Source organism: Choristoneura fumiferana, chromosome Z (genome assembly GCF_025370935.1).
Source record: "Choristoneura fumiferana chromosome Z, NRCan_CFum_1, whole genome shotgun sequence".
NCBI classification, from domain to species: Eukaryota; Metazoa; Arthropoda; class Insecta; order Lepidoptera; family Tortricidae; genus Choristoneura; species Choristoneura fumiferana.
The window spans coordinates 6893331-6908755 of record NC_133472.1 but is presented as its reverse complement, the minus strand read 5'-3'; the positions used below and the strand labels follow the sequence as shown (position 1 = coordinate 6908755).

Genomic DNA, 15425 nt, shown 5'->3' with positions numbered 1-15425 from the left:
TCGACCAATAAAAGTCATTGATTGCTTGCGACGACATGCGTAAACAAAAACCTCTAGCATCCCGCATGCGTTTTCCACCGGCCTATGAAAGAGAACGGTTCCCGCATGCTGCAAATAAAAACGACTGAAAATGAGCCTTTAGGACTGCTGCACTTCATAGATACCTCCAACTTTGTACGGAATCCTCCGTGCGCGAGCCCGACTCGCACTTGGCTGGTTTTATTATTATTTGATTAACATGTAATCAGAATATGAAAGAACGGCTCCTATTTCTGTCCCCACTCATTCTACCCTTCCTTATGCCTTCGCAGCCCTACTTTGCTTCCTTTTGCACTACAGCAGCGCACACAAATAATATGGAATGTTTACTTTTAAGTCTCTACTGATGTTTTGCATCTGTACCTAATCATGATTGTGTGTGTTTGCATTGCCAAATAAACGTTTTTATCTATCTATCTTTCTTTCTTACCGTCAAAGCTTTTCTTCTGCTTCCTTACCAATTTAGCTTCCTGATTTCCAACGTTTGCCCATAAAAGCTAGTGATGTGCCTCAAATTTACATGTACAATTAAATGTCTTGTTTTAGGCATTGACTGAATCTCTTCAAGGCTCAATACGCCTGAACAGAAGCCAGCTTGTTGACCAAGAGCTCACGATACGACCCGAAGCGAACATTGACGCGAACGTTCCCGACAATCTGGACCTTTACAAGGTCATATACGAAGTAGAAAGTGATAACGAACAAGATATGAGTGAGCTCGACGGTGTAGCTGTCCAGGATAGCAACGTAAAGGAACCGGTAAGTGGCTTGGGCATTTACAGCTATGCAGTGGATAAGTCACCAATGGCAGTTAAGGTGCACGATGGCGGGTGAATGAAGCGTTCCCATTGGTGGGTCCATATCGGCTTGCATACTTAATGGAAGTCCGAATGTAATGTTTATCAGAACCATCGTTTGTCATAACTCTTTTTTCTCAGAATCGATTAATTGTTCAGAGTTGTTATAAAACAAACCTAACCTAAACTATAGTTTTCTATAGGATGACCATTTAAAAATTTCAAAAAACTGCAAGGTTTCAGTGGGAAAACAATTATGACAAACAATGGTTCGGACAAAAAATATTGTATAACTAGCGAAGAGTATGCGAACTTTAGCGCTCCCCCCATTATTGGTTAGTTATTCGAACGCTTGGCTCTCGTGAAAAGCTGTTTAATTGTCCATAATAGCCATATGGATGTATATGACTTATTAATCTTATCATAATGAGCTTCATCTAATCCGTCCAGTCGTTTTAGTTACAAAATGTAACAAACACGCACACACAAACTTTCACATTTTTTATAAAAGTATCTTTTTAGGGTTCCGTAGTCAACTAGGAACCCTTATAGTTTCGCCATGTCGGTCCGTCTGTCTTTCTGTCTGTCCGCGGCTATGCTCAGAGACCGTTAGTACTAGAAAGCTGTAATTTGGCATGAATATACATATCAGTCACGCCGACAAGGTGGTACAGTAAAAAAAGTAATACAATTTTTTTTTGGGGTACCTCCCATAGGCGTAAAGAAGGGGTGTTTTTTTTCTCGACACCCTATAGTGTGGGGTATCGTTGGATAGATCTTTTAAAACCATTGGGGGGTTGACAATTTTTCTATTTAGTGATCTGTTTGCGAAATATTCAACTTTAAAGTGCAAATTTTCATTAAAATCGAGCCCCCCCCTCTAAAATCTTAACTGTTGGGTGGAAAAATTTGAATAAATTTAGAATGGTAGTAAATATATCAAACTTACAAGGAAAAATATAGCGGCTAAGATTGCTTGAGAATTAAAGAGTAAATAGCAGCCTAAGGTATAAAATATCCCTAAACTTGGAAGATTAGAATAAGAAGATTAAGATTCCGTACACAATTCCGTTTTATTAATAGAGATCGATTACTTACTTACGTACGAGTAAGTCTCTACTTTATTTACCTCTTATTTATCAAGGTTCTGAAGGTTATAATTATAGCTCACCTTCGTCGGTGACTTTCAGGGATCCTATTTCAAACTAAAACCCACACTTTCGTCTCTATCTCCAAGGCGTTGAATGTAGACATTTTATTGTTACAAACAAAGGAACTCTTAATAATAAGTTGGTCGACTTATACTCGATGACTTGTTGTAAAGACTTAGCACTCGGTTGAGTTTCTTTGCCAAGTTTCTTATGAAATGGACAAAAGTTTTTCTGAACCGGTGGTAGCGTTAAAATATTTTGACGTTGTGTGATGTTTGAGTGTGGTCTGACACACACAAACAAACATCACGCCCGTATCCCCAAATGGGGTAGGCAGAGCACACGAAACGTTACCGCTTCGGAGCCACTTTTAGCAATTTTAGGTTTAAAGTTTGATAAAAATGGTTCAATAGTGACAGGTTGCTAGCCTGTCGCCTACGGTATACCTTAACCTATATCCTCAGTCGCCTCTTACGTCATCCACGGAAGAAATGGAGAGGTGTAATTCTAACCCGACACCACACGGGTAACACGGGTTGAGTGTGACAGTTTTCAAGGACGTTTTATATGTTCGACTGTGTGTGTGTTTATTTGTGTTTTTTAATCGAATTTATCGATTGTGGATCGATTTTTAAAACTCTTTTTTAACCGAAAGAGCGTATCTGAAGGGTTACCACTGTCATAACGTCGAGTTTTGATTATTTCATCCTGGATAAATTTGGCGATTTGGGTATTTTTTTGTTAATAGTAACTCGTGCATTTGCTCTTAGAAATAACTATTTGCTGAAGTGGAACTGCTGATAAAGGGCAAAGATGGCCACCGGAACTACACAATAACAAGTATTTCGGCTTCTAAGCAATTTATATGTACTTGTCGCAGTGCATTTTGTGCATTTCGCATTAGTTACACAAGTTTCGGAAAGTTCCGTGGAAATTCAGTATCTCTCACTGTTCGTACAATTCTCACTATAGTATCACTGATAAAAGCAAAATCCCGTAATTTCAATTCGACTGTCAGACATAATAGTTTACGCGAATGAAGCCGCAGGTAGAAGCTAGTGCTGCATAAAGTTATAGGTGATAAAGTTATACAATTAAAGAAATTACAGTTTTTAACGATTAAGTACCTAATAAACTTTTTATTATTGGCTACTTGACCTTTAATGTTATGCCAAGTCTTTTATGTGTTTTCATGATAGGACAAATCAATGTTATGCCGATTAAAAAACTCGTGTTACTTGCCTGTCACATAAGAAGGACTAGGCTGCGCACTCTAGCTATGCTGTACTATGCAGCTGTAATGCTTGTTAGGCAAAATGGTTCCACGTCCTGGTACAAAAACTTACGCTTTGTTCCCTGTAAATAACCAGCATTACATAGTAGGCGCCAAATTAATTAGATCCTGGCGCTTTGCCGGCCTCAGGGCGTTCGCTTCGCTCGCTTGACTCGTGCATCGTGGTCATAAAGTCATAATTGTACCTATCCATATCGTCGCTTCGTTCGTCGTCGTGTCTTATTTTTGGAAACATAAATTGACTCTCAAAGTGACCAAAATATTACCGCAATCTCTTTGAATTGAGAAACATTTGACCTCTGCTGCTGTTTGTATACGGGGAATAATGAGGTGAAATGAGGACATTTACTTTATACCGCTTCTATACTTATTAATAACTACTTGTCTAGGCACGCCTACGCGTCGAATGAATCTACTATAGGAAGCGACGTGCCGTTGGCTCTCTTGAAATTAATGCTTGATTTATGTGAGCAGTCATTTAATTTGTAAACATCGTTCGGTATTTATATCAGGTACCTTCTTCTTCCATCATAATTATAGTAAGTAGTGACTATATTTATAATGCTAGCATAGAAAACGAATATCCCAAGAAAGACATGATGTAAAGGTTTCACGTTTCAATTGAAACGATTAGTTCTTAAACAGTAGTCAAACCTCATAACAACCAAGCATAGCGAGTGAAACAAAAAACACTAGAATTTTTGGCTAACTCTGGTTTGTTTTGATCATTAATCAGTCAGTCAATATCAAAATTTCGTTACTTTGCACCTTCTAAACAAACTAAGCTATACATTTGAAATTTTCGTGTTGTTTTAACTCTTAGCTTATTAAATGAATAAATTTTCAGCCTTTTATTGTAACCCAGAGCTGCCTAGACAGAGCGTAAAGATGCTTCTGTATAAGATGATGAATACCTACGACAGTTTACTTTGTGAAATTTACTAAGCTTCGTAGTTATTCTTTTATCGGAGGAGTATCAGTATTCACAAAAGCCTTTTTTTCCTTCTTTAGACCACTTCCTTAAGTAAATGGAGTAGCCCGTGCCGATCTCGTTGCCAGGTACCTGCCATTTGGAAACGTTTAAAATGTTGTTGCAGTGTGACAAAGAACAACAATGTATGGTTAAAGTACCTAAATGGTTACCATCTGTCAAACTTATTATATTTAAATCCCTGGGAAACAAAGGATTCGGAACATTGTGTGAATTTTAACAAAATATTTCGAAGTAAAACATTCTAAAGTTTTATACTGTCTGAATAATAGAGAGGTTCAAACAGTTTATGCACGAAAAAAGTAATTGGTTATAATTAAAATTTCTGCACTTATGTTTGTGTGATTTGTGTGCTCTTACAGTGTGGAGGTGGAGGAACTGCATGAACACACATTATTGCATAAACGTAGCTAACATAAGGTCGCGAGTGAGCAAAGTAATTGTTTCACTTTACTTATGTAAGTATGATTTATTTTCGATGGGATAGAAATAAGTAGTTAAAGTTTTTGTTATTATATTATAGTCCAGAATTAACTTCATCATCCCACCCTATGTACGTCCCACTGCTGGGTACAGGCCTCCTCTCAGAATGAGAGGGCTTGGGACGTAGTTCCCACGCGGCCTGAGTACGGATTGGGAAAATCACACACACCATTGAATTTCTTCGCAGGGTTTTGCAGGTTTCCTCATGATGTTTTCCTTCACCGTAAAATTCGTGGTAAATTTCAAATGTAATTTTGAATAAGTCAGAGGCGCGAGCCGGGGTTTGAACCCACGATCCTCCGCTTGAGACGCCATAGACCATTAGGCCGCTACGGATTCGAATGAACTTAGGTGTAAAAGTAAAGCAAATTAACACGGACTTTTTCTCTCTCAAGAGTTGAGATGTGACTGTGTGGTTAAGGTTATGATGGTTTCACGGGATACCCGTAAAAGTAACAAATTTGGAGTTGAAATAAAAAATACAACAAGACTCCAAAAAACCAATCATAATTTGATTGCTTAGTAGCGACATCTCTTGTCTGGGTGAGCGGTTGGTTCCGAAAGAGTGTGACGTCTCTCGATGAGAGCGGAACATAGATGTCGCTAGTGCTGCTGCATAAGTAGCGTAGTAGAAATAAGCAACCTGAGATATGTATGCATAGGAAAAAATTCGTGTCTAGATTCCTGTCCAGCGGTGGTGTAGGGGAGCACGCAGCACGGATTGCTGAGGACCTGGGTTCGATTCCCAGCGCTGGTCTCTTTTTCTGGTTTTTCTGTGCATCCATGTCTCAGTTTGTATTTTCGATATGGTTAAGGTTACACAGGTCTAAATCTTCAAAAATTGCTACGGAGTGTTTTAGCAAGCTTTTGTTTATGTGAATGTTAGAGGATTATGCGTTTCAAAAGACGACGAAATTGAATTACCACCTCTTCTACTTTTAAAAGAGACATTTCCTATTTACTACTTATATAAGATTATGTAAGGTTGTCTTATTTTTTTTAGTTGCAATTTGTTTTACTTGTTGTGCCGAATTTCGGCAGATTATATACTTTCTTTGTTTATTTTTCTGTAATCGGATTGTAACTTGTTTCGCTTGTTACGAGTAAGAATCAATTGCAACAATTCCATGAAGCATCTAACGATAAAATGTTAGTAATTGTTTCGTGGACTGTTCGTCGCGTAGTTCACACGTATTTAGTGCTCCTGATGTCGCCTTTAGGTCCGTTTAGTGGCTAAATTTTTAAACAAGGTATGTAATTGAAAGTGGGATGCAATATGCTATGTTCGTCCTGTGACTTGTTTACACATGTGTCAGTGAGCGTTGTTGGTGATAAGCGGCTGAGTTTCTGTTACGGTTTAAAACAAAATAATATTAATTATAAAAAATTTGTACACCTTATTCCTCCACCATAAAATTATAACCAGTCAACCCGCAGGTGTTTGTTTTTTCCTGTAAATAACAAAAGTTTCCATTCCAAAATTCTCATCAGACATTGCCATGCTCATTCAGGTTATTGCAAAATATTACACAAAATCCTTTTAAAAACTTAAAAAAACCCCGTAAATTACCCATTACTGGATAACCTTCACGCTCTAGCGCTAGGCCATCTCGATCATTGCCCTCGCTTTGAAAGTGGGATGCTTTAAATATGAATTTAAAACTATATTTGTGTCGGTGTGACTGTGACGGGGTAGTGGTTTAATCGGTGTTAGTGCTAATACGCGCATCTTGCCTTTGGATACTTTATGATAAGATAGAAAACGTATAGATAATTATTTCGATAGAAAACGTATAGTTATTTCGGCGTGTTTAGATAGTCCTTTACCACTATAAAACCACATTTGAACGATGCGAGGAATATCGTGTAAGCCATGTTACATTAATACACGACCGTCAATGACCGATCACTTATATAAATACAGAAGCGCGCGGCTTGCCATGTTCGGACGATATTCTCGCATACTCCATAATTCGTCATTCTCAACCATTTACTATTTCATACCCGAAAAGTCCAAACGGAACCCTATTGCTGTCACTCGTGTCCGTCGGTCTGTCATCAATAAGATGGTAACTTGTTAACCGAAAGTAATACAAATTGTCCAAAAGTATTTCTAACAGCCAGTTTCGCCTGTGTCAGATATCTGACACTTAAAAATTTTCAATGAGTGGTTAAACTGATCGTAATTTGAGTCCCGTATTACGGAATACTCGGTGCATGAGTGCGACTTGCAGTTGGCTAGTTTTTTTTGTATGGGCAACCAGTGTGCCGATGCCGTTGCAATAATGCAGTGGGCAGTAGCATTGGTTGTCAACACTATTAAAAAGTTAAAAAAGTTTTCAATAAATTTAATTTTTATGCCAGCCTGGCCACACAGAAGCAGGCGAACCGTAGGTGAAGTGTTGGTCTAAATTAATAAATGGCAAATCGAAACAATAAAAAGCAATAAAATTTTTATCTTCCATGGTGGAAAGTGGTCTTAATACGGTATTTGACAACTCCTGATTTTGCCATATCTTAATATTATTATGAAAATATAGATAAACAGATAGTGTTTAGCGAAGAGAAAATTTAAATTGGTTTTAAAAAGATTTTTTTAAAAATCTATATACCTGTCTCTTTCTCAAACGCTTTTCTCTATGCAGCAAGTATGGCGGTACTGGCGTGTGACGTCACATGCCAGTACTTCTTTCTCTGTCTAATCTTGAATTTCAAACCTTTATAACTTTGTCATTTGTAAAGGAAGCTTAAAAATTGTTTTTCTATTCGATAACAGGCATTGTGTAGTTTTAATTTATAAAACATATACAAAATAGTCAAATACCGTATTGTATTGCAAATATTTGACAGCTGTATGTTTGATCGAATAGCTTTGGCTTGTCATTATTAAGATATCAATAGATACTTAATCACGTACCTTAATTAACTGAGGTCGGATTCTTTCAATTAAAATTCCGATATCTATAATAATTAGCGATGCTGCAACCGGATACATTAGAAACATCTTTTTTAAATTAGATTTAATTGTGTTCGAAAGAAGAAATCGGAGTCTTTGGGGCTCACTCAACTCAACGTTACTTTCCTGGACTCATGATCACATCTGGTTTTGTTTTTCAATAATATTTTTCATATGCAACATGGACAAACGCAACTCTAATACATGGCAAACACTTTTATCTGAGAATTACATAGATCTGGACAAAATGGTAACAATTTACAATTCTATGGAATCATCCTCCGTAAATAATTATTACTACCTAGAAACAGAGCAAGCTTAACAGGTAATGGCAGTATAAGATCAAGTCAAATACAGCAAGCAATAAATATGGAAAACAACTTTGATTATACGTACAAGAGCTTTGCACATTAATTCGCCAAGAAATCAATCCAAATTCACACAGAGGTTAAATAAAGATGTCGGTGATCATGATCAATCACAAAATAAAAGAAGATTAAGTAAAAATAGTGGTTTATTTAATTCAATAAACTTAAGAAAACTTACAAATTTTCGAATGTAATCTGATTACTGATGATTAAGTGATTATAATACTACTCAAGGGGAACAGTATCAGAAAAGTATTGTAAAGTGAGTTTATCGGTATAAAATTCTCTTTTGCCCCAAAAATTTAGATTTCTGCATAAGCATCAGTTACGCAAAAAGTTAATTGACATTGAGATCTTTAGAGTACAGCCATACAATACATAAGTGAGAAATTGTTTAAAGCTGACGCACCAGTACAAAGCGAGCCGCCTTATTAAAACGAAAATCGTCACTACTTAAAAAAAACTCGTACCTCAAAATAGATTATTTTTCTGAGTGAACTTTATGAACATTATGTCAAGGTTCAATTTTGTTGACATATTGATTTTAGATACGAGATTTTTTGAAAGTAGTGAGAAATAGTTCTTAGCATCTTATAATGGAAGTTGAACTAGTCGAGTCACCAAGAACCGGCTGTATTGTCTATAACATATCTAACTGTACTTTCGTCTGTATAAAAACCGAATTCTATAATTAGTAAAATGAGGCATACGGAAAATTAAGAATTGGTAAAATTAAGACTTTTCTTCGTGTGAAGAATTCGTCCCAATAATAATTTCCAAAAATTTCACACGTGGAATGGTAATTTTCCACGTGTGAAATTTTATAAATTATTATTACGAGTTATATTTGATTAGTTTAAAAAAAAACCGTGCCTTTATACTCAGTGCCGGAGTCTGACACGCACTTGGTCATTTATTTTTCAAATAATTTCGTACATTTCTATAAAGGCCTATTTACATTATACAAATTTCATACAATAAAATTGAGGCAAAAAAAATTGCTCAGTCTAAACCTAACGTGATATTCTTGCATATAAAAAGCAACTTGCTTCAATGCTGGGATGAGTGTAAACAGAAGGTCAACATGCTTGTTTAAATATTATCCCATGGGAACGCATTACCGGAATATTAAGTATCTTATGTCACAATGCAGATCTTCGACTACATGTAAGCCAAGTTTCATGTAAACCCGTTCAGCTGTTATTGCGTGATTGAGTAATAAACGTTCAAGTAATTGCCTCTACAAGTTGTATAATGCAAATTACGTACTTACCACCTTATTCTTAAACGACATCAAAATAGTTAAAAGCTAAAATTCGTTTGGATTGTCACCGACATTTGAATTTGTTAGAAAGGGACAAAGCATTTGTTAGTTAACATAGGCTTGTTAAGTTTTATGAATAACGGGGTTAGTCTATTAATAGTACCTACTAGCTACGCCTAAACATGCTTTAGAACTGATGACATAATAAAAAATATATATTTAAAATCAATCAAACGAATGTTACAACGTTTAACTCCAATGTTTGATTGTTAGTTAAATTTAATAATGTTTTTAAATATTTTATTGCTTTTCAACTTGATTGTTACGCTCCATTTTACGTATCGCAGCGTAATACCTTAATCGTAATATTGGTTAAACTAATTGGCAAACCAGATACTGCAAGGCCAAGTACGACTCATGCTTGTACAAACGGAGGGTTCCGTTCCACACACATTACTAACACGAAACGTAAACGCGAAACACGTCAGTGTAGTATGGTGGTGGTTATAGTTGAGTTAGTGTGATTTATGTGTGTTCTTACAGTGGTGGAGGAACTGCATGAACGCACATTTGTTGCATAGACGTAGATATCATAAGGTCGCGGGTGAACAATTGTTTCAGTTCATAAAGGCAATAAAAATGTCACGGCCGCTAAAAGCGTGACATATATGTTTATCTTCTCAGTTCAGTTTGTTGTAACCTGTGGTTGTAACGAAGTTAACTGCTCAAAAATACATTATTGAAGATAATGTGGATAAAAAAAAATGCAACTTTTAATGGATTGGCGCCATCTTTTGCCGAATAGCTGCACTACTTTGAAAGTCGTAATCTCTTGCAAATTGATGAACTAACTCTAAAGAAGTTAAGCAAATTTTAACAAAGTACTTAGATAACGAAGTATTTTATAAATTTGCTACATTAGATCTGACAGTTGGATTGATATTTTTAACAAGTGCGAAAAGGATTAACTAACACACACAGACACACACACACACGCACACGCACACGCACACGCATCCATCAAATAGGAAATTATCATATTGAAACAAATCTAAAAAAGCCCGATTTCGATGACTTGTATTTTTGGTATTTCAGCTAACTATAGCGGCAACCAAAAAACAATTTATGAAATGGTATCGTAATAGAAACAGGAGAATGAAGGTAAATGTGATTATTGTACTCGGGTTTTGCTTGTATATATACATGTGTGTTGAGGGTGTGGCGTCCTCTGGACTGGAAGAACGTTATAATATATGCGATAATCTTGACATATATGTATGACATTATTATGGGCTTGCTCAGTGTTCACAAGCCAGTGGTTCTTTGACATAATTACACTCGATACATACATCATGTTTGTATAAAATATTTTACCAATTATTAAGAGCGTTTATACCTGCTGAGCTGGCAATGTTGCATTTTAATTAGTTTTTCTCGATTTTACCAGAACTGTTCTTAATACCTATATAGGCTACTCCAATAATTATTCGTTATATTCTTTAAAAACGAACACATGAAAGAAACGTTAACTTATATATTAAGAACAGTTCTATCAGACCACATTTTTTAATTTTCATTCAATATTTATGGAATAATCGAGAAAAACTAACAAAAATGCAACGTTGCCTGCTCAGCAGGTATAAATCCGGGAGTAACGTAAAGACGTCGCATAAAAAATGTATTTCAAAAATGCGTTAAAACTGAGTATTTAGTAACGAACTTTTAGGCAGATTTATATGGCGCGTGGTATATATAGTTTAATGGGGGAATTTTCAATATTTAAGACACCGATTGACATTGTTTTGTTTACATTAGTTAAATTACCTATCCAAACCAAGTATAGTGCTTTTTTACTGAGCTTGTTATTTTGATTTATATAAATATTACATCATCATCATCCCAAGCTATTTAAATCCCACTGCTGGGCACAAGCCTCCTCTCAGAATGAGAGGGCTTGGGCCGTAGTTCCCACGCGGGTCCAGTGCGGATTGGGGACTTCACACATACCATTGAATTACTTCACAGGTGTGTGCAGGTTCCTCGCGATGTTTTCCTTCACCCGTGAAGCTCGAGGTAAACTTCAAATGTAATTTCACACATGAATTTCGAAAAACTCCGAGGTGCGAGGCGATAGGTCAATTCACTGGGCCACCACGGCTTAAATATTACATGGCGACTTTTAATATGTTAAGTATACATCCCTTTTAAGAATCAGTACAAATGCCATCTCATTCATTTACCTCAATTAATGGTCCTTAATGGTCGTTACAAAAAAGCAAATGCCGCTAGCCTTTCGGGCGCCTTGCCTCGAGGCCTTCAGGAATCTTTTTTGTTGCAGGTTTTAGTTATTATTTATTTGTGACTCGTTCACACGTTAGGTTCATTTTGAAAAGCTTTTACCAATTTAAAAAGAAAAGATGGTGGACAAAGTTTCGTCATTGTCAAAGTGACATTTCAGGGGATCTCAAGGTATGGGCCAGTTTTAAATATTATATAAAGTTCTTTTGTTTTGTTACCATGTTTGTTTCTTTTTCTGTTAAAAGAGTTTTTTTACGGGAGATAACTTATAAGTCGTCTTTTGACCGAGAAGTACCTCCTCGCGCCGGAGTCCATCCTTTTTTACAAAAAATGAACGAAAAACAACGGAAAACGTAACAATGAACAACTTAACTACAATAAAAACAACAACAATGTGAACAATAAAAAAATAACAGAACAAGAGTTACTGGATAATGATTTTACGAATTCAGTCTCGAATGTTAGTGCGTCAAACAGTCCACAGTTTAAAAACCCGGGTGTAATACCAGGACACTAAATAAAAATCCGGGCTCAGGCCTAGGCAGCACTACGGTTAAACCGCCGCGGTTTTTAACCGCGTGACTTTGTGAATCAAGTAAACTAATGCAAGCGGCCGCACTGGCGGTTTAAGTTTACTTGTATAAAACGTTCATTCTCATTTTATCGTGCACACGGTACTGCAACTGAGTGCACATCTAGGAAAAGGACGGCTGCCATTTACATTTATCTATGCACTCAAGTCTAATTACCGTGTCACTAGTGCGGGGAAAAAGTGGTACGGTAATTAGAGAGGTGCACAATAAAATGGGAATGGTCGAAAAAAGTCACGCGGTTAAAAACCGCGGCGGTTATGCCGTAGTACGGCCTCGGCCTTACACCAGGAGCCAAGTTTAGATATCACACCTGTGAAAATACCAAATACCGCGAGGCGAATAGGGGAAAATTGCCACGATACTTAATTTTCACGAACTGTCAAAACTTTCTATCGATGTTTCTCTGCTTTGGTTTTTTATACAAGTGTGATTTCAAAAATCAGTCCCGAGAAGCTTGATTGTGAGTCTTATTTAAATACAGCAAAAATTTAAATGTCACGTTTTAACGAAAACCCTTTAGGAGCTTATCAAGAACATCGACCTCACTTTTTACGATAACTGAGCCTTTGTTTAATACCTATCTGTTTTAAAAAAAAAATTAAAACCGATCACTACTTGACGAGTAGGTATATTGTTTAAGTTTTTACAAATTTTATTGTAATTTTTGTGTTTTCTAAATTTTTGAATATATTGGTCAAGTTTTTTATAAATTTGTCTGTTTCTTTCAAATAGCTTCAAGCTTTTTGACCTTCTTCGATATAAAACCATACATTTTCTTAATTTTTAAACATTATATTATTTATCAGCATTAGCTGCCATACAGTCTGTGTTTTCCTAGATAACGTTCCTTCAGCACTCAAAGTCCTACAGCTTTATCTTTAAAAAACAAGCTTAATCGTTCTTTATCACAAGCCTTGGTTATAATTAGAGTTGTTTTGGGCAGACATAACCTTAACCCATTGCTGCCCATTTAAGCTCGTTACGGCTCCGACCGACTGATTGAGCCTCATTACCGATCCTGCACCATCTTAAAGGAGTCATCCATTGCTCGCTTTGCATAACAACAGAACTGTCTTAGTTCCCCGGCAAGCTTTGTATGCGGCGGTGCGACGCGCGGACGTATTTGGGAAGTGTCAGTGGCATTGTTACTTTGGTTGTGATTTGTGTGTGTCTTTGTTTTTTGCTTTGTTTTCTGTGTTACGGTGTCGGTGTTATAATGTAAAAACTTTAAAATGGCTTCAGACGTCAGAGGGAACGTAAAAAGTTAAACGAAATTACCAATTGCGATTTGCGAATATTTGCGATGGATACCGTCACATACATTGTGCGATGTTTTAGCTTCGTTTTCTATCAGTTCGGGAACTAACTTCACATTATCCTTCTAAAGGGTCACTAAACTTTCATTCGCACTTATTCAATAAAGGTTTTCCGTAATAATCTGTGTGTTGTAAGAGAATAAACAGAGCTACTCGCTGTTGCCGTTTCTACACGGCTATTATTACTTTAGACTGTATTGTATACGACAAAATACGTCATTGCGTGTCAAATGTAGTCCTTTAAATTGTCACGGTTATTATTAAAACCTTATCGAAGCACACCAACACGCATAAAGTAACAAAGTGTATGAAAAATCGGAAGAACAGTGGGTAGTGCGTGAATTGATACCGTCGGAGCGACATCTGAATTTCTGAGCGTTATAATGTCGTATAGTAATTTACATTATTCGCTGCCAGTACCTATTCAAAGAGGATAACCGCCTGTGATTCATTGTGGGACCATGTTATTAAATATAGTTGTGTGCCCGCTGTATAGACGTCTGGGTTCGCAAACTATTACCGCTCCGATCATTAGAAAGTTATATAAGTACAGTTTAAACTTAAGTGTCATAGTAAAATGATAATTTCTCAAATGCCGACAATGCCTCGCGGAAAGTATTCGCAATATTTGGACAAGGTGAGAAGCTTGTTTGTATGTTAAGACTTGTGATTACTGTGATATGTACTGGGTTTGTAAGAAGCGTCACAGATGTAGCTATAATATTATGTATATTAATTGAAATTAGAGCTGGGTATATTATAATATGTTTTAGCTAGGTCTGTGACGGCCCTTAGGCTTGTTTTTAAGGATGACTTACCCAAAATCCGAGTAGGACATTATTAATTTGGGCAATAAACGAAAATCTTTTGAAGCAGCAACAAACGTCTACTATTGTAACTGACGTAGGATCAAAACAGTTTTGCGAACTTTAAACCTAGGAACACTGTTAACTAATAGGTAATGTCAATATAACAACAATTGACAGTAATTAAAAGGAAAATTATTGAAGTTAAGCCATGCGGAGTAGTGTCTGGGATCACTGTTTCAACGTCATCCTTTTCCAGACACAAATAACACAAGACAATCGTTTCCCCCCCTACTCGTACACCATGAACTCCGTCAAACGCATTATGCATGGCAACACTGCCGTTTTACCTTACAGCGATTGGTGTCCATTACAAAAATTTCGTACCTATTAATTATTACGTATGTAGGTACATTCACTATTAATAAAAACCAAAATGCGAAGGGAAAATAATCAAATTGTGCTAAAAAGCTTGTGGCGGTGTGTTTACATTGTCCAAAAATAAATATCTTTTACGTTAAGCAGGTACTTATTTTTCAATTTCAAGGATCACGCACGACATGTACATATAATATGTAGAACGAGGTTAAAGGAAAAATATTTTAAATATTCACGTCGTCCTTTCCGTATTTAATCGTTTTGCTATAAGTAGGTAATTACGAGTAGGTAATTCAAAACATATTAAATGATAATATAAACTATCCATTATCTACCCGCGGTTTCGTTCGAATTTACAAATGGGATTGCAAAAAAATAATCTTCGTCTGCAGTTACAAAATTTGATGTCTACACAGCGATTTTGGGATGTTACTTGTGTAACAAATCGTGATTCTATGGGAAATTTGGTATAAAAGACTAGATTATCATCATTATTCTCAATCAATTAATTAATTTCTTACGTGACATTTAATTTTGATTCCTAGTAAATAAAAGAAATATTTGTTATAATTTAGATTAATTAAAGAAAATAAACAATATTTTTTCCCACGTTTATTCAATACTTTATTTCTATTCTAACAACAACCACTACTATTTTGATAAAAAATAATGATTTGAAAGTGTAACAAAC

At 36.1% G+C, this 15425-nt stretch overlaps 1 protein-coding gene across 9 annotated transcripts in view; it reads left to right on the top strand.

The window, feature by feature from the left end:
- GAPcenA (GTPase activating protein and centrosome-associated) overlaps positions 1-15425 on the top strand; it is a 107612-nt gene that overhangs the window by 5687 nt on the left and 86500 nt on the right. For 7 of the 9 annotated variants that reach the window (XR_012453186.1, XR_012453188.1, XM_074109803.1 and 4 more), the window contains exon 3: positions 586-798. Coding sequence is in view for 6 of the 9 variants with exons in the window: in XM_074109803.1 (XP_073965904.1) it covers positions 586-798 (213 nt within the window). In the remaining 3 variants the exon portion in view is untranslated. Of the gene's footprint in view, positions 1-585; positions 799-13731; positions 14188-14860; positions 14882-15425 lie in introns of those variants that run through there. The other 2 variants (XM_074110071.1, XM_074110210.1) reach the window with 2 other exon arrangements.